Genomic DNA, 25,665 nt, shown 5'->3' with positions numbered 1-25,665 from the left:
TGTATAGGTGATGATCTTAGTTATGACCAAGCTCCCTTTAAGAATTTAGACATTTACTATATGATCTCTGTATTGGGTTATAAAACTTCCCTAACAACTAAAGTCATTAAAGACAAATGATGGAGAGGTTACACAAGGAAAACTTGCAAACACTGAAAGTTAATATGTCCTTGTTTGCATACTAGCACCTGAGAATTCAGGTTTCATGTCAACTTCAGTATGAATAATTCCAGTGTATAACAAGAACAGACAGCGAATGAATGAGTTAATTTGAGTTGTTTTGAAAATAAGAATGTTTTCCATAAAGAGAGCATTGAACTCATCCATTAGCATGCTATGGTGATTTCTGGCTTGACACTGGTCACAACAATCAAAAGTAAAAAGAATGTCACAGCAGATACACAAATCAGGTGCATATAGAATTTAAGGTCAGGATATTCAAGCAATCACAACCAGTGATATTACACTAGCATTTAAAAAATTTCTCTTTGTCTGTTCAGATATGATAACTTTTCTGTCCATCACTTTTTCCATTCTAATAGGGGTTATATTTGTTATTGGAAATTTTGCTAATGGCTTCATAGCATTGGTAAATTCCATTGAGTGGGTGAAAAGACAAAAAATCTCCTTTGCTGACCAAATTCTCACTGGTCTGGCTGTCTCCAGAGTTGGTTTGCTCTGGGTATTATTACTACATTTGTATGCAACTGAGTTTAATCTAGCTTTTTATAGTGTAGAAGTAAGAATCACTGCTTATAATGTCTGGGTAGTGACCAACCATTTCAGCAACTGGCTTTCTACTAGCCTCAGCATGTTTTATTTGCTCAAGATTGCCACTTTCTCCAACCTGATTTTTCTTCACTTAAAGAGGAAAGTTAAGAGTGTCATTCTGGTGACACTGTTGGGGCCTTTGCTATTTTTGGTTTGTCATCTTTTTGTGATGAACATGAATCAGATTGTGTGGAGAAAAGAATATGAAGGAAACATTACTTGGAGGATCAAATTGAGGAGTGTGTACCTTTCAAATGTGACTGTAACCATGCTAGCAAACCTTATACCCCTCACTCTGACCCTGATGTCTTTTCTGCTGTTAATCTGTTCTCTGTGTAAACATCTCAAGAAGATGCAGGTCCACGGCAAAGGATCTCAAGATCCCAGCACCAAGGTCCACATAAAAGCTTTGCAAACTGTGACCTCCTTTCTCCTGTTATGTGCCATTTACTTTCTGTCCATGATCCTATCAGTTTGGAATTTTGAGCTGGAAAAGAAACCTGTCTTCATGTTCTACCAAGCTGTCGTATTCAGCTATCCTTCATCCCACCCACTCATCCTGATTTGGGGAAACAAGAAGCTAAAGCAGATTTTTCTTTCAGTTTTGTGGAACGTGAGATGCTGGGTGAAAGGACAGAAGCCTTCATCTCCATAGATTCACGAGAGGGGCATTGTGTGTTTCCTAGCAGAAAACAAACTGGTAGTGTATGAAACATTTTCTATTTCTTACTGTGTTTTCTGTAATGTATGTGTATATGAATAATTTCAAAATGTATACCTAGAAAAGTCTTTTACCTAAAGTTAGTCTAGAAAAGTATATGTGTGTGTGTGTATTTATGTGTGTATGAAAAACTGAAGAACATTGACAATAACATGCTTTTTATTATTTTTCCACAAAAACTGCCAAACTATAGAAAATAATTCCTTAGAATTATGAAGCCATGTTTATTTTATATATGTATTTTATATTTCATTTGAAGAATTTATGTCTATTTATAATTATTAAGAACTAACAGCTTAGCTCAGGAAAATATTGCTTTTTTCTTTTGTTATGAACCACACAAATATACCACAGTGTGCTTAGAATTCGTTGTTTTAACCTACAACTTTCTGGATAATAAGGTCATTCAATTCTAAATCAATAATGAGGATATATCTTCAGGGTTTTATTCCATGACGAATTTCTATTTTATGCTTAGTAAAAAGCAATCAGAATTATTGTTAGAAAACAATGTACACAAAACAATTCGAGTGACAAGCATACGTTGAGTAAATTTTGTCTATGTCTACCATAAACTACTGATGAATGTTAGATTTAATATAAGTATGTGAATAGCTTAGAGAAAAATCTCTTCTATAAGAGGGATCGAAAAATCATTATCATGATCTTGATTGCTGTTATCAGCTTCCATATGCAGTTAGAAAAGTCATTTCTTTCAGGTTTGAATTAAAGAAATGCTTGTTTTGAAATTGAGCTCTGATGTAAATTATTTTAGTATTTTTTCTAAAGCACTTCTAAGCTCCTGAATTGCTAATTATATCCTTATCTTCCATTTATCAAATTCCTTCTAAACTTCAGATAAGAGAACTGCAGTCTTCCCTTTTCTAAAAAAAACTATCAACGTGAAACTACTACAGAAATTATGGAAAAGAATTCAGTGAAACTTTTTGTAAATGTTAAAATAGTATCTATGAAATCTATGTATTAATTATAGGATGTGCCCTAGTGTTGTAATTTTGTTGTCAGTGGTGAAATGGAAGTGTGTTGACATATTCATTAATAGGAAGTTCCATTATAAGAAGGAAATGTACAGTCTTGTTCACAGCTAAATTCTATATGACTGTATTAATTCTTGGTGTTATGAAATTTTAACAATGTTGTTTTAACCTTAAGATAGATCATCCCCACACCTGATTTATGTACTTTTTAAAATCATGTATCATCCTCTGTACAATGTAAGTACGCTAAAGGAAGAAATCGTGTCTGCCTGGCTCTCTGTTGAATCCCAGGACCTAGAACCCAGCACCAAGAATAGATGGTCAAAAATGATATTTTAATAAACAAATAAATGGGTGGATAAAACACATAAGTTGATGTGGTAAACCAATGAAAAGGAAACCCATCACAAAATCTGCAGTTGCATGAATTCCTCTGTTCTGGTCTCAGGTTGAGGTTACCGGCTTATCCAAGAAGAATCATTCCTCAGAGGAAAAATTTGGCTATTCCACAATTTTAGGGGAAATATCATACTAATATAGTCTTGATGCAGCTGTATCAGATGTCTGAATTGGAGATAAGGTAGAACATCAAAATTAGATAGCACCTATGACAATATTTTTAAGAAGCATATAAAATACTTTGATCTACTTGCATATGTATTTTTTTACTGTGAATTATATATTTGTATTACGATATTTTCTTGTTGGTTATCATATAAATAATTCATTTCCTTTCAAAAAATTGAGTTAGTAATCAGCTACTTTGCTAAAATATTTTTAATGTAATACCTTATATTAAAGCGATGACATTTATTTGGAAGGCAAGTTCAAGACAAAAATGGCAGGGAAATATGGAAATTGACACAAGAACAAATGTGAAACAATGTGTCGTGATGTCTGGTGTGACTCTGCTGGCAGCCACTTCACAGTGAGGTGAGAGAGACAGCACGGTGGTCATCAGATGCATGCACTTGGCTCCTAGCACTTTTCCAGACAGGCTACAAGGGCAAACCGCAGCCGGCATTAGTGCATGGAAGAGAGAGAGGAGAGAGAATGAATCTGCTCAGCTGTCATTAGTGTTGTACTTCCCATTGGCCATGGTATTCCTGAGGCAGAACAACCATCTCTGTTGTTCTGCCTTACATCATCCAGTCCCTTGCTGGAGGTTATGGATGTCAGACCTCATGCCCACAGTGTGGTGATGCATTCAAGTTCCAAATGGAAGGACGATCTGCATCAGGCAAGGCGTTGATGAGGGGAATGGGAGATAGTGAAGGGAATCTAGGAAAGCACATGTCTGTGTCCAGTGCAGTCCAATCTTTTTGCCACTCAGACGTGCTCATGTCCTCCAGTCATGGCTGGCTTTCAGAGCATATGACTTGCAGAGTTGCACAGGGTTTTGTGCCTAGAGGAGTGTGTGCTTAAATGAACTCTATGCTTGGATTAATGTTCTGCAGTTGCTGTTTTGTTTTTCAGACAGAGGATACTTATCTGCTGAATAGGGAATGTTCTTGCACTAATTCCATAAGGATTTGCTCTCCCGTCTCCTATAGGCTTCTCAGTGACATGCATAGTGTCCTATAATGTCCACTATGCATGCCGCTAGCAGCTTTGAATTCCGCTGGATCATCTGGCACAGTGACCAGAGCAGCTTGGACCACAGCAGCTTGGACTGGAGCCTGTATCTGCGGTAGAGCCCTCTTTTGTTCTAGGTTCCACTTGAGAGCAGTAGCCTTTAGAAACTTCATTCATGGGTCAGAGCAATATTCTCAAATGTGGAATATGTTAGCTCCAAAATCCCAATAGGCTTCCAAAACATTGTGCCTCTTTTGTAGTGATAGGAAATATATGGAGAGAGCAACATGCCATTTTCTTTAAAAAAAAGATTGTTTTAACATATAGACAGGGGACACTCGAACGCATTAAAACATCACCTATGTTTATGTTCCTGAATCTTCTCCTATTTCTCTCTTTCCTTCTGGTATTTTACTTCTGCTCAGTGTTATAGTATTTTATTATATTTAAGAAACTTGTCACTTCCTGATTATTGTACCAAGTTATATATTATTAGTATTGCTATTATTTTGAGACAGAGTCTCATTCTGTCCCTGAGGCTGGGGTGCAGGGGCAGGATCACAGCTCATTACAGCCTCAACCTTCTGGGCTCAAGTGATTCTCTCGCCTCTGCATTGCTAGCCGTGGGGACTGCAGAGGCGCACCACCACACCTGGCTAATTTTGGTACTTTTTGTTGGGCTGGGATGTCACCGTGTTACCCAGGCTGGTCTGAAACTTCTGGGCTCAGGTGATCTGCCTGTATCAGCTTCCTAAAAGTGTTGGGATTGCAGTCATGTGCCACAGGGCCCGGTCTGTAACATTATTAATATGTTAAATTAGCAGAATATTTTTTTAAAAATGTAAATTAAACTGAGAACAGAAGTGACATAACCCTGACATAAAACAGTGAAGCAGTGCTATTATTTTTACAAGGCAAATTGTTTTGATTTTCCCTCATAATGGGTGTAGATTAAGAAACATTAACCAAATCACAAGCCCCGTAAAAAGTACCAGAAGCTCTGCTCTGCTCAGTGAAGATAGCACATCCTGGAAAGCTTTTGTAAGTGCTGATTTAAGTTTATAGTAGTCTGCATTCATTCTATAACCCATCTGGTTTTGGTAGAGGCCAGATAGGTTAAGTGAATAGAGATATAAAGAGACTACCATTCCCTGTAACTTTAAAGTACTTTGTCATGGCAGTGACCAATTCCATTCTTTAGGGAATGCAGTTACTATATTTTATACATTGTGTTGCCAGTAGAGGAGAATTTCAGAGGCTTCCCCTTGGTCCTGCTATAATAATATCCCTTACTCTACAGTTGAGGAAGAATGTGAGAGTTCTGACAGCTGCCATATGTATCCATTTCAATTACACATTCAGGAAGAGGTAATAACTACAAACTGATTACATCCACCTTGGGATGGACATGAGCCGAAGCTCTAGGTAGCATCTGACCTTCAAAACTCCCACTGCAGGCTGGATATGATGACTCAAGCCTATAGTCCTAGTACTTTGGGAGGCCAAGATAGGAGGATTCCTTGAGAGCAGTAGTTTCCTGTGCAGTCTATGGAGACTCTATCTCTACAAAAAATTGAAAAATTAGCTGGCGTGGTTGTGCATGCCTATAGTTCCAAATACTTGGGAAGCTGAGGCAGGAGGATTGCTTGAGCCCAGGCATTCGAGGCTGCAGTGGGCTATAATCCTGCCACTGTACTCCAACTTGGGTAACAGACGGAGACTCTGTCTCAGAAGAAGAAAAAAATAAGTGTAAGTTCTCACTGGTATCTTAAATATCAAGTAAAATGGGATCAAATCAATAATTAATAATCTTTGGTTCCTGCCTGTAGCAAACAGGTAAAATTGAAAGTAGTTATCCAAAGAGGATATTAACTCCTAACAAAATTAACCAAAGACAATTTTATTTTCATCTCCTTTCTTTGTTGTTGTTGTTGTTTTTTTTTTTGAGACAGGGTGTTGTTCTGTCTCCCTGCTGGAGTGCAGTGGCGTGATCTTGACCAATTACAACCACCATCTCCTGGGTTCAAATGATTCTCCTGCCACAGCCAACTGAGTAGCTGGGATTATAGGTGTGTGTGACCACACCTGATTAATTTTCGTATTTTTAGTGGGGACAGGGTTTCACTGTGTTGGCCATGCCGGTTTCAAACTCCTGACCTCAGGTGATCCACCTGCCTTGGCCTCCCAAAATGCTGGAATTACAGGCCTGGGCCACCATGCCCAGCCTATCATCTGCTTTTTATAGGTAATTATACTGAGGCAGGCAGTAGTTGTAAAATGCAGTCTCACATCATAGCTATACGCTAACCAGCAGGGTATCTGGTTTCCTGTCTTCACAGTCTGACTAGAAGATTCCCTCTTAGAAACCATTATACTGTAAAAACGGAAAAGAAATAAAATCCAAGATTGGAGACTGATTTTAATATCTATTCATCTTGAACCATTTAGTAAGTAAAAATAAATTAAATAGGGAAAAACAAAGCTGAATATTCATACACAGAGAAGTGCAGATTCTTCAATGGAAAACATGTTTTTTAAGAGTACAAGGAATAGTTATAAAATTTCTGAGTATTTTAATTAAATAACAAAGATTTAAGTATTAGATTCAAGAGAATTAAGAGAGATTGTTTGCTAAACATTGAAAATGCACTAAAAGCCCGAGTAAGAAAATTAATTTTTTGTTTTAGAAATTATAGGACAATAATTTTTCCCAACCGTGAAGGATGTGTATGTTTGTGTGCGTGTGAATGTGTTTATGTTAATGAGCTTGTTAACAATAAGTTATATAAAATTATTAATTAGCAGCAACCAGATTTTAAGGAATATTGGCCTTTCTGGGCTTCCCAAGAAGACCTTGGATGCTTTTGGTAGGAAAAGTTGGGATTCACTCTCCATAAAATCTGAGATCGAAAAAGTGAATCAACAGTGGTCATGATTCTAGTTCTGACCAAGCTGCATATAACAGTGTAGGCATCCGATGCATGATTTATGTATTAGGTTGGAAAATTTCCCTCACAACTGACATTGCTGAACAGAAATGATGGAGAGGTAAATCAAGGAAATACATTGCAAATTGATGAATAAGAATATGACCTGATTTGCATGCTAGCAAATGAGAATTCAGCTTTCACTTCAACATCAGTATGAAAAATTTTATCTTATAACAAAGACATAGTATTTGAATAGGAGTTAATTTGAGCTGTTTTGGAAATTATCATATTTTCCATTAAGACAGACTTGAACTCATTCAGTAGCATGCCCTGGTGCTTTCCTGCTTGATATTAGCCAGAGAATTTAAAAGGAACAAGAACATACTGCACAACCAGAAATCAGGTGCACATAGAAATTAAGGACAGGACCTTAAAGAGAATCTTGCCCATTGACATTAGGCCTGCCTTAAAAAATTTCGGACATGGTATATTTACCATTAATCATTTTGTTTTTCCAAAACTGTAATGGTCGAATTTGTATTTTCCCATGGGCACCTTCATTATATTTATAGACTATTTTGATACTTTAGCCTATTATTTTCTTTGAATCCTTTTAAGGAGTTGTTAAACAATGTTGAAATTTGCCTTACAGTATGCTGTTAACTAATTATATTTCTTGAAGTCATTTGACATAATATTTGATTAAAGGAAATATGTCTAGCATAATTATACCTTTTCATAACAAAAAGTATTTAAAACTTTAAGAAAAAATATTAGAAAAACTATTAAAGGAATTTGAATAAATAAATAGATGAAATATATAATTCATTAGTAATAAATGTGTGTGAAATCATGGTCATAGAATTTAAAAATAGAAACAATTTTTGAATTAAGGATACATTCTGAATTATAATAGAAAAAGGCTTCAAAAATATTAGGTTTAATAATGTTTCATATAAATATAAAAGTGTAAAAATTAGCCTGTTGTTACTTATTTTGGAAAGCGTATGAACTAATGGGAATTTTCATACACTGCTCCTAGAATGGTAAATCACAGCAATTACTTTGTATGAGTGTGGCTTTATCTGGTTAAGATGATGGATCACATCCGAAGACCCAGTATTTGCACTCTTATCAGAATACATATACACACACATGCATATCACTGTGTTTTAATAGCTAAAGTTGAGAAGTCTATTGAATGTCCATCAGTGATAAAATGAATAAATTAATTATGGTATACTTTTGCAATATAATACTATACAACAATCAAAATGAACTGTCGGAAACATGTGCTTGGAGTAGCCAAAAGAAATCAGCACTTGGACAGAAAATTTCTCAGCAAGGCACCTTTACATTGGCGGAGGGGTGCTGCTTGCACCTGTTACAATCCCAAGAGCACACCTAACAAAGGAGGGAAGGAGTTTTTAATCCTAACACAGTTCCTGTTTCTATGTCCTTCGTCTATTGGTTGGAGTTGGACTGCACAGTCTAAGCTGATCCTGAATGGCTTAGACTTAAACTTTTCCAAATAGGGTAAATGCATGATTTTCAAAAAGAAGGAGGGGTGAGAGGTAGGATTCATTTACATTTACAACTTATGGCTGGAAAGCTGAGTCTTTGAAGAGGAACTTAGTTGTCCCAATAGAACTAACTAGAGTGACATATTTACAAAGAATATAAATAAAAGCAAAAATGAATAAATTTGAGCTACATAGATATGAGAGGAATTAAGTTTGAAAAAGGGTTCAGTATAATTCCATTTATATAAAGTTTACAAAAATATATTTTTAATAAATTGCAATTTATTACATTGGTGGCAAAATTCTAAAGTGAGACATATGAGTGATTATCATAACATTGGGATAGTAGGGATGGAGGAAACAAAAGGGAAATGATATCAACAAGAAGGCATGTGTGAGGAGTGCCTGGATTGCTGGTGAATTCTGCTGTATGACCAAGATGCCGTAACATGACTCTTAATGCTATATATTTTTTCTTTACTGTACCTTTAAGCCTTATTACTTTTTATATATATATATATGTTATGTTTCACAATAATGAAAATGTTTAAAAAGTAGAAACATATACTAAATAAATGAATATAAAATAGACTGAAAAGACATAATCATATAGACATCATTGCAATTAGAGTTTTTTTCTGAATAAAGAAGAATAGAGCATTATGATAGTAAGAAATCCAAGATAAAGTTTTTAACTTTTCTTTAAATTAATTTTATAAAGAAGAGATAGGCAGGAAAATTACCTCCACATTCTCAATGTTATTCTTACTTTGAAACATCAGATTTTGAGTGTGTTTTACTAGACACCTTTTTTGCTTATTTACAATTTAATTATTTATGATAACATTGCAATGTGGCAGAAATTAGTTAATTTCCAATAAATTACAGTAGTATAAATATTAAATATATACAACAATTTTTTAAAAATTTATCCCTAAATGAAATAATTACACACATATTTTTGAAATTCAAAGATGATAATACTGTGCATGTGTGTGCATTGTACACATGTGTGAGGAAAAATATTTTGATGCTACAAATTTTTTTAATATTAGAGAAAAATTAGTAGAAAGATAATTTTATTAAGGCATATAACAAGTAGTGTAACTACTTTGACTGCTATAATAAAATCACCCAGATTTTGTGACAGAAGCTGAGAATGTAAATAACCAGTCGAGAGAATTTAACTTGTTAATGATGCTATTAAAAGATGAAATGAAGCTTGTACACTATATAATTGCACAGAGTATTTGTGTAAGTTCATATGAAAATGGAACAAAACTAAACAGCCAAAAAGAGAGTATTCTTTGCTGGAGGTTATTTTTGCCATAATTTTTAGAATGTGCTGAGAGAAAAAAATAGCAAGTAAATCATTGAAATATGTTGGCTTTATGTTATTCTTGATGAAATACTATGTGAGGGTATTTGTCTAGGCTTGATTCTGAGAATAATATAAGAATGATGCCAAGCACAGTGGCTCATGCATAAAATCACAGCAATCTAGGAGGCCAAGGCAGTGGATCACCTGAGGTCAAGAGTTCCAGATTAGCCTGGCCAACATAGTGAAACCCTGTCTCTACTAAAAACACAAAAATTAACTGGGTGAGGTGGTGGGCACCTGTAATCCCAGCTACCTGGGAAGTTGAGGCAGGATAATTGATTGAACCAGGGAGGCAGAGGTTGCAGTGAGCTGAGACTGCACCCTTGCATTACAGCCTGGGTAACAAGAGAGAAATTCCGTCTCGAAAAAAAAAAAAAACCTCATAAATCCAAGAGGAAGAATAAGAGTGTTCTCCCAGCACCCTTAACTCCAGTACTTCAAAAAGACGACCCTAATCACATTTATTAAATAACATTCTCTCTTCTAGCTGACATCATCATCATGATCATCATCTACATTTACATCTGTCTTATTAAATGATTTATTTCTGAAATGTTTACATACATAATTTGGGTAACGTCTGTGTAATTTCTAAGAGATATTCTGGGAAAGTTATATTAGTAAACAGCAAAGTTCTTGTCAAGCTGAATGCATTTAGATTTAGAAAGTTAAGTGTAGTGTAGTTTAAAGTACACTGCTTAAGAAACAATTATAGATGGTATTAAACTAATCCAAGGAACACTATAAAAAGATTTTGATTTTAGTATAAATAGAATTGCTTAATAACAAAAATAAATAAACCATTTCATGATCAAGCTCTTATTTATAAAGAAAGGATTTTAGGGCTAAATAAATCAAAGAGAAGTAATCCCTCCCCAAAATCTTCTCTATTTCATTTAGGTAATAATGGAGTTCAAAGGCACAGAGCCCCATTTCTACAACACAAGCAAAGTGAAAATTAATTCGTGGAATACAACAATGTAGCTGTGGTTGATGAACTATATTTTATCTATTGCAAATATTTATCATTATTTGATATACATATGGGCAGCTTATTTTTTGAGCTACTATGAATAATGCTTCAATGAGCTTTCTTTCACATCATTTGCTACAGTACTTTTGCATACATATACCTCGGTGTAGAATTACAGGGTCCTTGATTATGATGTTTAAATTCTCCTCACAGACATAAAAAAGCCCAATACATAGTTTGACTAAATTTATTCCTGTCACCTTTATCTCCAGTCTCTTTATTGCTATTTGCATATATCTTATCAATTATAAATTTAATCCAATAAGACAATATTGTTTTACACAGTCAGCATTTATTTAGAATTACACACTTATTTTTCATTGTCATTAATTTTTATTTCTCCTTGCATGTTCAACCTTGTATTTTCAGTCATTTTTATTTTATCTGAAAAATATCATTTTCAGTTTCTGTTTATGAAGGTCTATTACTCTTTGGAAATGCACTGAAGACATGATTCCATTGAATTCCTACTGCCATATTTTCTGTTAAAATCAGGTGGTATTTAGAATGCAGTTCTTTTCAACATACTCTATCTTCTACCTCTAGCTACTTTTCATATTTGCGATTGGTCTTTGGTGTCCTGCATTATTTTGTGTTAATTTGGTTTAAGTTATCATGCTTGAAGTTTGAGATTACTAAAAATATATGGAGGGATACATTTTATCACTTTTGGAAAAATCCTTGTAACATTTCTCTTGCTCTAGTTTCTCTCTTCTAATCTTACAGAACTCCAGAAGTATGTTAGGTGTTCTTACTGTAGCATCAATGTGTTACCCTCTAGCTTTGTATATTTCCATCTGTTTCACACTACGCTTCATTCTGTGAGCTATATTCCATTTCACTAATTCTCTATTCTACTGCATCTAACTGGCTAACTCTGTCTGTTGGATTCTCAATACTGATAATTCATTTTTTCAGTCTTACTGTTTTAGTGTTCAGAATAATCTTTTATTCTCTTTCCATAAATCATTTTCTACAGGGAAACTGAACAAACTACTCTTAATATCATGATCTTTTTTTTTTTTTTAGATGGAGTCTCGTTCTGTCACCCAGGATGGAGTGCAATGGCGCAGTCTCCACTCACTGTCAGCTCTGCCTCTTGGGTTCATGCCATTCTCCTGCCTCAGCCTCCTGACTAGCTGAGACTACAGGTGCCCGCCACCATGCCCTGGTAAATTTTTTGTATTTTTAGTAGAGACGGGGTTTCATTGTGTTAGCCAGGATGATCTCGAGCTCTTGACCTCGTGATCCACCCATGCTGGCCTCCCAAAGTGCTGGGATTACAGGCATGAGTCACCGTGCCTGGCCAACATCATGTTCTTTTTAAAAATGTTTTTGATTTTTTTGACTTTTTGTTTTTTGTTTTAGTATGTTAGAAATGTAATCATAAAATGGAAAAATCTAGAGAAGTGAAAAGAAATGAATCACATGTACATGCAACTATGGGATTAAATTTCAGATACACAATGTTGATCCAGGAAGCCATGAATAAGTACATATTGGATTGCACCAATACACCGTTCAAAGCAGGCCAAATCAAGCTATTGAGTTTAGGGTCACATACCTAGTTGGTAAAGTATAAAGAAAATTAAAAAAAGATAATCATAAATTATGGGTGTTGCCTATCACAAGAGGTGTGAAGAAAGGTGTAGGGGATTGGAAATTGGCATTGAGGTAAACCTAGGCTCTTAGCAATGCTCCATGTCTTGCCTCACATGATGGTTACATGAGTGTTTATGACACATTGCTACGTTATTCATTTTTGTTTTGGCCTATTTCTAAGTGTGCTGTGTAGTTATAATATAAAAATTATTAATTAGAAGAAATGTTTTTTCTTCTAATAGGTATTAATAGAGGTAATAACTACAAACTGATTAGATCCACCTGGGGATGGACATGAACCGAAGCTCTAGGTAGCATCTGACCTTCAAGCATTCCCACTGCAGGCTGGATGTGATGGCTCCTGCCTGTAGTCCTAGTACTTTGGGAGGCCAAGGTAGGAGGCCAATTGGGAGGATCCCTTGAGAGCAGGAGTTCTCTTTAAAACATAGGGAAACTCCATCTCTACAAAAATTAAAAAATTAGCTGATGTGGTGGTGCATGCCTATAGTTCCAAATACTTGGGAAGCTGAGGCAGAAAGATTGCTTCAGCCCAGGCATTCAAGGCTGCAGTGGGCTATGATCCTGTCACTATAATCCAGCTTGGGTAAAAGAAGGAGCCTCTGTCTATGAAGAAATAAAAAGAAGAAGTGAAAGTTCTTACTTGTGTCTTAAATATCAAGTAAAACAGGTTCGAATCAATAAATAACAATCTTTGATTCCTGCCTATAGCAAACAGGTATAATTGAAAGTAGTTACACAAATAGTATATTAACTCCTAAGAAAACTAGCCAAAGACAGTTTTATTATCATCTTTTTTTGTTGTTTATTTGAGACGGAGTCTAGCTCTGTCTCTCAGGCTGGAGTGCAGTGGTCTCGACTAACTACAACTTCCACCCCCTGGGTTCACATGATTCTCTTGCTGCAGCCACCTGAGTAGCTGGGATTATAGGTGTACACCACCACACCTGGCTAATTTTTGCATTTTTAGTGGATACAGGGTTTCACCATGTTGGCCATGCTGGTCTGGAACTCCTAACCTCAGGTGATCCACCTGCCTCAGTCTCCCAAATTGCTGGGATAACAGGTGTGAGTCACTGCAGCTGGCCGATCATCTGCTTTTTATAGGTGATTATACTGAGATAGGGAGTAGTTGGAAAATGGAGTCTCACATCATAGCTATACCAAGCTGGGAATCTGGTTGCCTGTCCTGGCAGTCTGACTCCAAGATCCCCTCTTAGAAACCATTATACTATAAAACTGTAAAGAAATAAAATCCAACATTGGAGACTGATTTTAACATCTATTCATCTAAGCCATTAAGTAAATAAAAATGAATTAAATAGAGGAAAATAAAACTGAATATTCTTACACAAAGAAGTGTAGATTCTTCAATGCAAAACATGTTTTTTATGTGTCCAGGAAATAGTACCACGTTTTCTTTATCCAATCTGTTATTGATGAACATTTGGGTTGGTTGCAAGTCTTTGCTATTGTGAATAGTGCTGCAATAAACATACGTGTGCATGTGTCTTTATAGTAGCATGATTTATAATCCTTTGCATATGTAGCCAGTATTGGAATCACTGGGTTAAATGATATTTCTGGTTCTAGATCCTTGAGGAATCACCACACTGTCTTCCACAATGGTTGAACTAATTTACACTCCCACCAACAGTATAAAAGAGTTCCTATGTCTCCACATCCTCTCCAGCATCTGTTGTTTCCTGACTTTTTAATGATTGCCATTCTAACTGGCATGAGATGGTATCTCATCATGGTTTTCATTTGCATTTCTCTGATCACCAGTGATGATAGCATTTTTTCATGTGTCTGTTGGCTGCATAAACGTCTTCTTTTGAGAAGTATCTGTTCATATCCTTTGCCCACTTTTTGATGGGGTTGTCTGTTTTTTTCTTGTAAATTTGTTTAAGTTCTTCGTAGATTCTGGACATTAGCCCTTTGTCAGATGTATAGATTACAAAACTTTTCGCCTGTTCTGTAGGTTGCCCGTTCACTCTGATGGTAGTTTCTTATGCCGTGCAGAAGTTCTTTAGTTTAATTAGACCCAATTCATCAATTTTGGCTTTTGCTGCCATGGCTTTTAGTGTTTTAGTCATGAAGGCCTTGCCTATGCCTATGTCTTGAACTTTCATATCACTGAGTTTTTATAGCTACAGGTGAGCAGTCTCTCAAATTTCCATAAGTGATAAAATGTATAAATCAATTATGGCATACATGCACAATAGAATACTATACAGCAATCAAAATGAACCAACGAGAGAGACATGTTTACAAAGAATATAAATAAATAGGAAAATGAACATATTTGAACAACATGGATACGAGAGGAATTATGAAAATTGAAAAAAGATTCAGTATAATTCCATTTATATAAAGTTTACAAAAATATATTTTTAATAAGTAGCAATTTATTACATTGGTGGCAAAATTCTAAAGTGAGACATAAGAGTGATTATTATAGCAATTGGGATAGTAGGGACAGAAGAAACAAAAGGGAAATGATATCAATAGGAAGGCATATATGAGGAGTGTCTGGATTGCTGGCAAATTCCACTTTAGGACTAAGATGTGGTAACATGACTCTTAATGCTATAATTTTTTTATTTACTATACATTTAGGTATTATTACTTTATAAATATGTTTCACAATCATGAAAATACTTATAAAGCAAAAACAATGATGAATATAAAATAGGCTGAAAAAACATATTCTCATACATATCATGATAATTAGAGTTTTGCTGAAGAAAGAATAGAGCATTATGATAGTAAGAAATACAAGATAAAATTTTAAACTTTTCTTTCATTTAAAAAGGAAAGGGATAAGCAGGAAGTCTACCTCCACATTCTTAATGTTATTCTTACTATGAAACATCAGATTTTGAGCATCTGTATTATACAAGACACCATTTTTTCTTATTTCCAATTTAATTATTTATGATAACAACATTTCAAAGTGGCAGAAATTAGTGAATTTCCAATAAATTATAGTAATATAGATATTAAATATACAGGACAATTTTTCTAAATTTATCCTAAATGAAATAATAATGCACATATTTTTACCAAAGATTATACCACACATGTATACATATGTGTGAGGAAAAACATTTTGATACTACAAATTTTTTGAATATTAAAGAAGAATTAGTAGAAAGATAATTTTGTTAAGGCATAAAGCATATTCAGTGTAAGTACTTTGACTGCTATAATAAAATCACCCAGATTTTGTGACATTAGCTGAGAATGAAAGTAAGCAGTAGAGAGAATTTCACTTGTTAATAATGCTATTAAAAGATGAAATGAAGCTTTTACACTCTATCTTTGCACAGAGTATTTGTGTAAGTTCATATGAAAGTGGAACAAAATTAAACAGCCAAAAAGAGAGTATGTTTTGCTAGAGGTCACTTTTGGCACAATTTTTAGAATGTGGTAAAAGAAAAAAGTATCTCATAAATCATTAGAAATATGTTGGTTTTATGTTACTCTTGATGAAATACTATGTGAGGGTATTTGTCTAGGCCTGATTCTGAGAATAATATAAGAATCATGCTGGGCGCAGTGGCTCATGCCTGTAATCCCAGCACTTTGGAAGTTGAGGCTGGTGGATCACCTGAGGTCAGGAGTTCCAGACCAGCCTGGCCAACATAGTGAAACCTACTGTCTACTAAAAATACAAAAATTAGCCGGGCACGGTGGTCGACACCTGTAATCCCAGCTACTTGGGAGGCTGAGGCGGGTGGATCATGAGATCAGGAGATTGAGATCATCCTGGCTAACGTGGTGAAACCCCGTCTCTACTAAAAATACAAAAAATTAGCCAGGCGTGGTGGCAGGAGCCTGTAGTCCCAGCTACTTGGGAGGCTGAGGCAGGAGAATGGCATGAACCCAGGAGGCAGAGTTTGCAGTGAGCCGAGATTGTGCCACTGCACTCCAGCCTGGGCGAGAGAGTGAGACTCCATCCAAAAAATAAATAAATAAATAAAAATAAAATAAAATAAAATATAATTTTGGCCTTTTATTTATCTTATCTTAGTTGTAGCAGAAGGATATCATGCTTTTCTGAGACTTCTGTCTTCTACTCAAAAATGGAAGTTCTCAGTCAGGTGCTGTTGTTCATGCCTGTATCCAAGCACATTGGGAGATCAAGATGAGGAGACCACATGAGAACAGGAGTTGAAGGCCAGACTGGGCAACATAGGGAGACTCTGTCTCTACAAAAAAATTTTAAAAAATTATCTAGATGTTGTGGTGCATGCCTGTAGACCCAGCTACTCCAGAAGCTAAGGTGTGAGGACCACTTGAGCCCAAAAGTTTGAGGCTGCAGTGAGCTGTGGTCAAGCCACTGCACTCCAGCCAGGGTGTCAGAGCAAGACCCTGTCTTCCTTGCCCTCACCCATAAAAGAGGAAGTTCTCGCTGGTATCTTTTATGTATCAAGTAACACATGATTGTATGAAAAATTAATAATTCTTGGTTCCTGCTAGTACTAGACAGGTCAAATTGAAAGCAGTTATACAAATAGTATACTAACTCCTAATAAAGACTACCAAAAGAGAATATTATTATCATCTGAGTTTTACAGATAATTATACTGAGGCAGAGAGTAGTTGTGAAATGAAGTCTGACCATAACTATATGAAGCAGAAAATCTGGTTTCCTGTCTTGGCAGTCTGACTCCAAAATCCTTCCTTAGAACAATTATACTAAAAAATGGAAAAGAAATAAAATCCAAGATTGGATACTGAGTTTAACATCTATTCCTCTTAAACCATTAAGTAATCAAAAATAAATTAGAGAAAAATAAAACTAAATATTCATATGCAAAGAAATACAGACTGTTCAATGAAAAGCATGTGTTTTAAAAGTACCCCACAATATTTATACAATTGTTGAGAATTTTAACTAAAAAATTAACATTTAAAAATTAACTAAAGAGAAAAACTTAGTCAAAGGCCTCAGCATGAGAGATAAGTTTGATAAATATTGAAAATGGGTTGAAAAGCCCAAATGGGAAAATTGGGCTACTTCTATCTGGATGATCTCCCTGAAATTAATTTTCCATTTTAGAAATTATAGGACAACAATTCCTTCTATCCACGAGGGGGTGAGTATGTGTGTATGTGTGTGAGTGTGTTTGCATTAATGAGCTTGTTAACAATAAGTTATACAAAAGTATTAGTAGCAACCAAGTTTTAAGAATTATTGTCCTTTCTGAGGTTCCCAAGAAAACCTTGAATCCTTTTGGTAGGAAAAGTTGGGATTCACTCTACATGTTACTGGTGTTGAAAAATTAAGTCTACTTTGGTGATGATCCTAGTTATGCCCAAGCTCCCTTTACCGGGTTACGCAACCCATGTTTCACCTATGTACTGGGTTGTAAAATTTCTCTAGCAACTGAAGTTGCTTAACACAAATTATGGAGAGGTTAAACAAGGAAAAAATTGCAGAACAATTAAAAAACTCTTCCTTGGCATGCTAGTAGATGAGAATTCACCTTTCACTTTAACACCAATATGGAAAACTTTATCTTACAGCAAGGATATTGTGTTTGAATAGGAGTTAATTTGAGCTGTTATGGAAATTATCGTGTTTTCCATAAAGGCAGCATTGATTTCATCCATTAACATATGCTTTCCTGTTTGACATTGGTCACATAATTTAAAAGGAACAAGAACATTACTGCACATTCAGGAATCAGGTACACATAGAAGTTAAGGTCAGGACCTTAAAGAGAATCTTGACCAATGATATCTGTCCTGCCTTTAAAAAGATTCAGATATAATAAACTTACTACCAATCAGTTTTTAACAATAATAATATATTTATATTTTACTATAGATGCCTACTTTAAACTTGTAAACTATTTTTATATTTCAACATTTTTTTTCTTTGAGTCCTTTTAAGAGTTGTTAAACAATCCTGAAATTTCCCTGACAGTATACTATTAACTAATTATATTTTTTCAAAGTCATTTGACATAATGATTGATTAAAGGAAGCATCTCCAGTATAATTACACTTGCTTATAACAAAAGAGTATTTGAAACTAGAAGAAAAAAGGTTAGACAAATTTATAATGAAATATAAATAAATATGTATAATATATAAGGCATTATTAATAAGTATATATGAAAACAGTCATAGAATGAAAAAATATTAATGTAATTTTTTGAAGTAAAAATACATTCTGAATAAGAATAGAAAAGGACTTGGAAACTATTGGTTAATAATATTTTATACAAATATGAAAGTGTAAATATTAGCCTGACATTACTTATTTTGGAAAGGATATGAAAAAATGGGAATTTTCATACACTACTCCTAGAATTATGAATCTGTGCCATCATTTCGACCGAGTATGGCATTATCTGATTAAGATTAAGGATAACATCCTAAGACCTAGTATTTACACTCTTATCAGAATTAATATCCATACACATACATATCACTGAGTTTCAGTAGCTAAAGTTGAGAAGTCCTTGGCATGTCTATCATTCCTCCAAATGGATAAACAAATTGCATCATACTTATACAATGGAATACTATACAGTGATCAAAATTAACAAACAAGACTCACAATTTACAACAGAATAATACAACAAAGGAAATGAACAAATTTGAGCTACATAGATAATAATACAGATATGAGAGGAATTATCAAGATGGAAAAATACATTTAGTATAATCTAATTTACATAAAGTTTGAAAAACATTAATTTTAATAGTTGTAATTTATTACATTGGTGATAAAACTCCACAGTGAAACATATGAGTGATCATCATAACAATTGGAATAGTCAGGAGGGAGGAAATTATCAGCAAGAAGACATATATTAGGATTATCTAGATTGCTGGCAAATTCTATTTTCTGACAAAGGTGTGGTAACATCGATGTTAACGTTATAATTTTTTCTCTTTCTGTTTATTGGGTAGTATTACTCTCCATATGTATGTTATGCTCCACAATAAAAAATGTTAAAAAAGCAGAAACATAAAATACATTTCTAAGTGTAAAATTAGGGTGATACAGCATATTCTCATAGATACCATTGTAATTAGAGTTTTGCTGAATAAAGGAGAATAGAGCATTATGGTACTAAGAAATCCAAGTTAAAATTTAAAACTTTTCGTTTTTTATTTTGAGACAGGGTCTCACTCTGTTGCCCAGGCTGGAGTGCACAAGCAAAATCTTGGCTCAATGCAACCTTCGCCACCTGGGCTCAAGTGATTCTCCCACCTCAGCCTCCAGAGTAGCAAGGACAACAGGTGTGCACTACCACACCCTGTAGGGAGACCCCTGAAACTATTGCTATGGAATAAAAGATGAAATGCTCCTGATTATTGTAAATACAAAATTTCATGCAGGATTGTGTAAAGGCAATGCCAGGTTGGACTGCCAGAAGGAGCTAATGGCATGTGATGTGCGTCCCCCTGCAGAGAGCCTACGAATGGGCGTACAGTCAGGGAGGTTTCACATCACCAAGATTCCTATCCCAGAAAAGCAGATGCTCATAGCTCTGGGAATGGAATGCAACCCTTGTGGAAAGCTTATAAACGGATGCATGGGGGGCGCCTGTCCATTTGAATAAGATACGGCTATAAACCCTTTCACCTTGCGCGGCTGTTCTAGTTCTCTTTAGGGTTAAGGCATTCTCCCTTCTGAGAATTTCTGGTCTAACCAGTTGTCTGACTTCACATCCTATTTCTATGAATTGTTTCTCACCAGCTTTTGCTGCAACTGTTACTGCTGATTAATAGCTTGCTAATCATAGGTTATGGAAAGACTGTATTCCTGTTTTAAGGCTCTGTTAGCAATTAAACTTCACGTCCTGTTTCTATGAATTGTAACCAACTTTTGCTGTAACTTATTGTTGTTTCTGTTTTAACGCTCGCGGTGGCTCAAGCCTGTAATCCCAGCACTTTGGGAGGCAGAGACGGGTGGATCACGAGGTCAGGAGATGGAGACCTTCCTGGCTAACACGGTGAAACCCCGTCTCTACTAAGAAATACAAAAAAAAAACCAAAACAAACAAACAAAAAAAACTAGCCGGGCGAGGTGGCGGGCGCCTGTAGTCCCAGCTACGCGGGAGGCTGAGGCAGGAGAATGGCGTGAACCCGGGAGGCGGAGCTTGCAGTGAGCTGAGATCCGGCCACTGTACTCCAGCCTGGGCGACAGAGCCAGACTCCGTCTCAAAAAAAAAAAAAAAAAAAAAAAAAAAAGAAATTACTGATGCACACACTATGTTGTAAATTCTTATCACTGTATACGGTACTTCTGCATACAGATGTTATGTTAAAGAATTACTTCATCCCCATGTGACCTTCTCACCTCATAATCAAATGACACTGAATCCCTCACTAATCTACCCCCGCCCTCACTAAACTTAATAATAAATGCTAGCATATCCAGAGCATTGTTGGCACTGCGGGACCAGAAGGCGGTGACCCCTCTGGACCCATCTTTCACTATCTTGTGTGTGTCTATTATTTCTCTACTTGACGATCCACCTGGGAACAGAGAGAGAGCCCCAATGCATTGCGGGCTGCTGGCCAGATCCCTCAATAACACCCTGCTAATTTTTTCTATTTTTTGCAGAGACAGGGTTTTGCCATGTTGCCCAGGCTGGGCTTGAAATCTTGTGCTCAGGCAATCCTCCTGCCTCAGCCTCCCAAACTGCTGGGATTACAGATGTGAGCCACCACACCTGGCCCAAAACTTTTCTTAAGTTAATTAAAAAAAAAGGAGACATAAGCAAGAACTGTAAATCCACCTTCTTAATGCTAATATGAATTTAAACGTCAAAATTTGAATATTTATTATTGATAGACACTTTTTTCTTATTTACAATTAAATTACTTATGATACACATTTGAAAGTGTCAGAAATTCATGAATTTCCAATTAATTATCATAAGATGGATATTAAATATATTAAATTAAATATATCCAAAATGTGTCTCGAAATGAAATATGTATATTCATATTGTTAGCATTCTAATTTCACAATACTATTCATGTGTACACCTGAGTGTTGGGTAAAATATCTTGTTACTATAAATTTTTTGGCTCTACGTTGAGAAAAAAATCATAGAAAGGCAAATTTGTTAGGGAATCAAACATATTAGCATGATCTTTGAGTATGTTTGTGCATGTATAATGCTACTTTGACTGCTATAGTAAAATAATCCAGATTTAGTCACCATAGCTAAGAATCCGAAAAAGCATTTGGAAGAATTTGGGTTGCTAATGATGCTATTAAAATATTTTAATACCATGCATGTGTACACGTGTGAAAAAATATTTTGATACTACACATTTTTTGAATATTAGAGAAAAATTCATAGAAAGATAATTTTGTTAAGGCTTATAACGTATGTAGTGTAACTACTTTGACTGCTTTAATAAAATCACCCAGATTTTGTGACTATAACTGACAATGTAAATAAGGAGTTTTGAGAATTTAACTTGTTAGTGATGCTATTAAAAGGTGAAATGAAACTTATACACTCTATAATTGCACAGAGTATTTGTGTCAGTTCATATGAAAGTAGAACAAAATTAAACAGCCAAAAAGAGATTATTCTTTACTAGAGGTCACTTTTGGCATAATTTTTAGAATGTGGTAAAAGAAAAGAAATAGCAAGTAAATCATTGGAAATATGTTGTTTCTATGTTATTCCTGATGAAATGCCATGTGAGGGTATTTGTCTAGGCCTGATTCTGGGAATAATATATGAATCATGCCAGGCAAAGTGGCTCATGCCTGTAATCCCAGCACTCTAGGAGGCCAAGGCTGGTGGATCACCTGAGGTCAGGAGTTCCAGACCAACCTTGCCAACATAGTGAAATTCTATCTCTACAAAAAATAAAATAAAAAAAAAAACTGCTGGGTGTGGTGGCAGCCACCTGTAATCCCAGCTACTAGGAGGCTGAGGCAGGAGAATTGTTTGAACCAGGGAGGCAGAGGTTGCAGTGGGCCGAGATTGTGCCATTGCACTCCAACCTGGGTGACAAGAGAGAAATTCTGTCTTAAAAAAAAAAAATGTGAATCTATGAGGAAGAATAATAGTGTTCTCCCACCACCATTAACTGTAGTGCTTTGAAAAGAAGACCAAAATCACATTTATTACATAACATTCTACCTTTTAGCTGACATCATCATCATTATTATCATCATCTACATTTACATCTATCTTATTAAATGATTTATTTCTGAAATATTTACACACATAATTTGGGTAAAGTCTATGTAATTTCTAAGAGACATCATTGTAAGAAAGTTATATTAGTAAACAATAAAGTTCAAGTCAGGCCGAATACATTTAGATTTAGAAAGTTAAGTGTAGTGTAGTTTAAAATACATTGCTTAAGGAAACAGTTACAGATTATATTAAACTAATCCAAGTAACATTACAAAAAGATTATTATTTTAGTATAAATAAAATTGCTTAATATGAAAAATAAATAAACCATTTCACAATCAAGCTCTTATTTATAAAGAGAGGATTTTAGGGCTAAAAAAATCAAAGAGAAGTAATCCCTCCCCCACATCTTCTCTATTTCATTAGGTAATGATGGAGTTCAAAGGCAGAGAGCCCCATTTCTACAACATAAGCAAAGTGAAAATTAATTCACTGACTACAACAATGTAGCTGTGGTTGGTGAAATATATTTTATCTATTGCAATGATATTTTGAGATTGAGTGCTGCTCATTGAGTTTGCCTGTGAGCAGAATTTGTGGTGAGGACCCAGCAACAGACAAGCTAGTATCCAAAAAAAGCTACTCACATCAACTTAATTTCCAATTTCTTTCAAATTGAAGGTAAATTCCAGAACAACATTTCTATTCTATTCTCTGACCAAAGTGTTGGGAAACAAAGACAATTGTTACAATTTTCATTTCTAACATACTAAAACAAAACACAAAAAACCCCAAAAGTCAAAAGCACTTTTAAAAAGAACATGCTGTTAACAGTAGTTTGTTCAGTTTCCCCATAGAAAATGATTTATGGAAGGAGAATAAAAGATTATTCCGAACACTAAAAGAATAAGACTGAAAAAAATGAATTATCAATATTGAGAATCCAATAGACAGAGTTAACCAGTTAGATGCAGTAGAAGAGATAATAAGTGAATTGGAAGATAGCTACAAAGAATGAAGCACAGAGAGTGAAATGGCAATATACAAAGCTAGAGGGTAACACATTGATGCTACAGTCAGAACACCTAACATATTTCTGGAGTTCTGTAAGATAACAGGAGAGAAAATAGAGCAAGAGAAATGTTGCAAGGATTTTTCTAAAAGTGATAAAATGTATGCCTCCATTTATTTTTTGTAATCTCAAATGTCAGGCTTGATAACTAAAATCAAGGTAACATAAAATAATACAGGACAGCAAAGACCAATAGAAAATCTGAAAAGTAGCTAGAGGTAGAAGATAATGTTGAAAAGAACTGCATTCTAAATACAACCTGATTTTAACAGAAAATATGGAAGCAGGAATTCAATGGAATCATGGGAATCGTGTCTTCAGTGTATTTCCAAAGAATAGTAGACCTTCAAAAACAGAATTTGAAAGTAATATTTGTCAGATAAAATAAAATTACTGAAAATACAAAGTTAAACAGGCAAGGAGCAATAAAAATTAATGACAATGAAAAATGTGTAATTCTAAATAAATATTGACTGAGTAAAACAATACTGTCTTCTTGGATTGAATGTATAATTGATAAGATATATGCAAATAGGAATAAGGAGACTGGAGATAAAAGTGACAGGAATAAATTTAGTCAAACTATGTTTTGGGCTTTTTTATGTCTGTAAGGAGAATGTGAACATCATAATCAAGGACCCTGTAATTGCACACCCAGGTATATTATATGCAAAAGAATTGTAGCAAATGATATGTGAAAGAATGCTCACTGTAGCATTATTCATAATAGCTCAGAAATAAGCTGCCCAAATATATATCAAATAAGGATGGATAAATAATTACAGTAAAATCATAAAATGAAAAATTATAAAGAAGCAAAAAGAAATGGATCACATGTACATGCAACTATGGAGTTAAATTTCAGATACATAATATTGATTCCAGGAAGCCATGAATAAGAACATATAGGATAGCACCTACACACAGTTCAAAGCAGGACAAACCGAGCTATTGAGTTTAGGGTCATATTCCTTGTTAGTAAAGTATAAAGAAAATTTTTAAAAGATCATCATAAATTATGGATGTTGCTTATCACAGGAGATGTGAAGAAAGGTGTAGGGACTTGGAAAGTGGCATTGAGGTAAACTTAGGCTCTTAGCAATGTTCCATGTTTAGCCCTACATGATGGTTACATGAGTGTTTATGACACATTGCTATGTTTTCCTTTTGGCTAATTTCTAAGTGTGCAGTCTAGTTATAATATAAAAATTAATTAGAAGAAATGTTCCATGAAAATTATTATTACTCTGCTCATTATACACTGAAGGAAAAAATTCACTATTTGTATACATTTATGTATAACTCTAAGAAATTTTAAGTAGAAACTTTCTGATTTTAGTTACAACTTTCTGAAAGTTGACATGATGTTACCTGCCAACCGCAGATTTTTCAATAGACTTTTCTTTTAGGCTTAATTATCCACTTCATGTGACAAAACTTTGACATTCTCAGTCTGTTTTTCCCTTGAATCCCGAATTCCTGACACAACAAGTGTGGACATGTTTCCCACACTCTTGGTTTAGCAGAATGCCTATATCAGTTATGTTTTTCTGCAAGAGAAAATCCTCCAAAATTGCTTTAAATGTTTGTACTTCACATGTCTTCGGATTTCATTTTTCTAAGCTAGGTTTGGTGGATGGCTCTGGTTACTGGAGATGGGTCATGTACTGCATCTTGAAGCTAGTTCAGCTGATTTAGGCTAGAAAAGGCAGTGGCATTCTGACTCCATTAGTTTCTCATTCTTCTTCTGGGAACAGTGTACTAGCCAAATGATGTCCTCATGGTAAATGGAAAAGAGCGAGAAACTCCAGTATGGAAGCCGTCTTAAATCTCTGTAAAGTCTACTGATTTCCTGTTGACTGAAGCAAATTACAGGAAGGAATGTGGAGTCCAAGG

The 25,665-nt window shown here is 35.0% G+C and overlaps 1 protein-coding gene across 6 annotated transcripts in view; it reads left to right on the top strand.

Moving 5' to 3' along the window:
• The first annotated feature begins 359 nt into the window (after positions 1-359).
• Positions 360-25,665, top strand: part of LOC135964332 (taste receptor type 2 member 46) — a 28,349-nt gene continuing 3,043 nt past the window's right edge. Inside the window, exons 1-4 of one of the 6 annotated variants that reach the window (XR_010579289.2) lie at positions 360-1,471; positions 3,312-3,423; positions 4,044-4,180; positions 11,962-12,103. Coding sequence is in view for 2 of the 6 variants with exons in the window: in XM_045364751.3 (XP_045220686.2) it covers positions 503-1,426 (924 nt within the window). In the remaining 4 variants the exon portion in view is untranslated. Of the gene's footprint in view, positions 1,472-3,291; positions 3,424-3,966; positions 4,181-11,961; positions 12,104-25,665 lie in introns of those variants that run through there. The other 5 variants (XR_010579286.2, XR_010579287.2, XR_010579290.2 and 2 more) reach the window with 5 other exon arrangements.

Source organism: Macaca fascicularis, chromosome 11 (assembly GCF_037993035.2).
Source record: "Macaca fascicularis isolate 582-1 chromosome 11, T2T-MFA8v1.1".
NCBI classification, from domain to species: Eukaryota; Metazoa; Chordata; class Mammalia; order Primates; family Cercopithecidae; genus Macaca; species Macaca fascicularis.
This window is presented reverse-complemented; position numbering and strand designations above follow the sequence as displayed.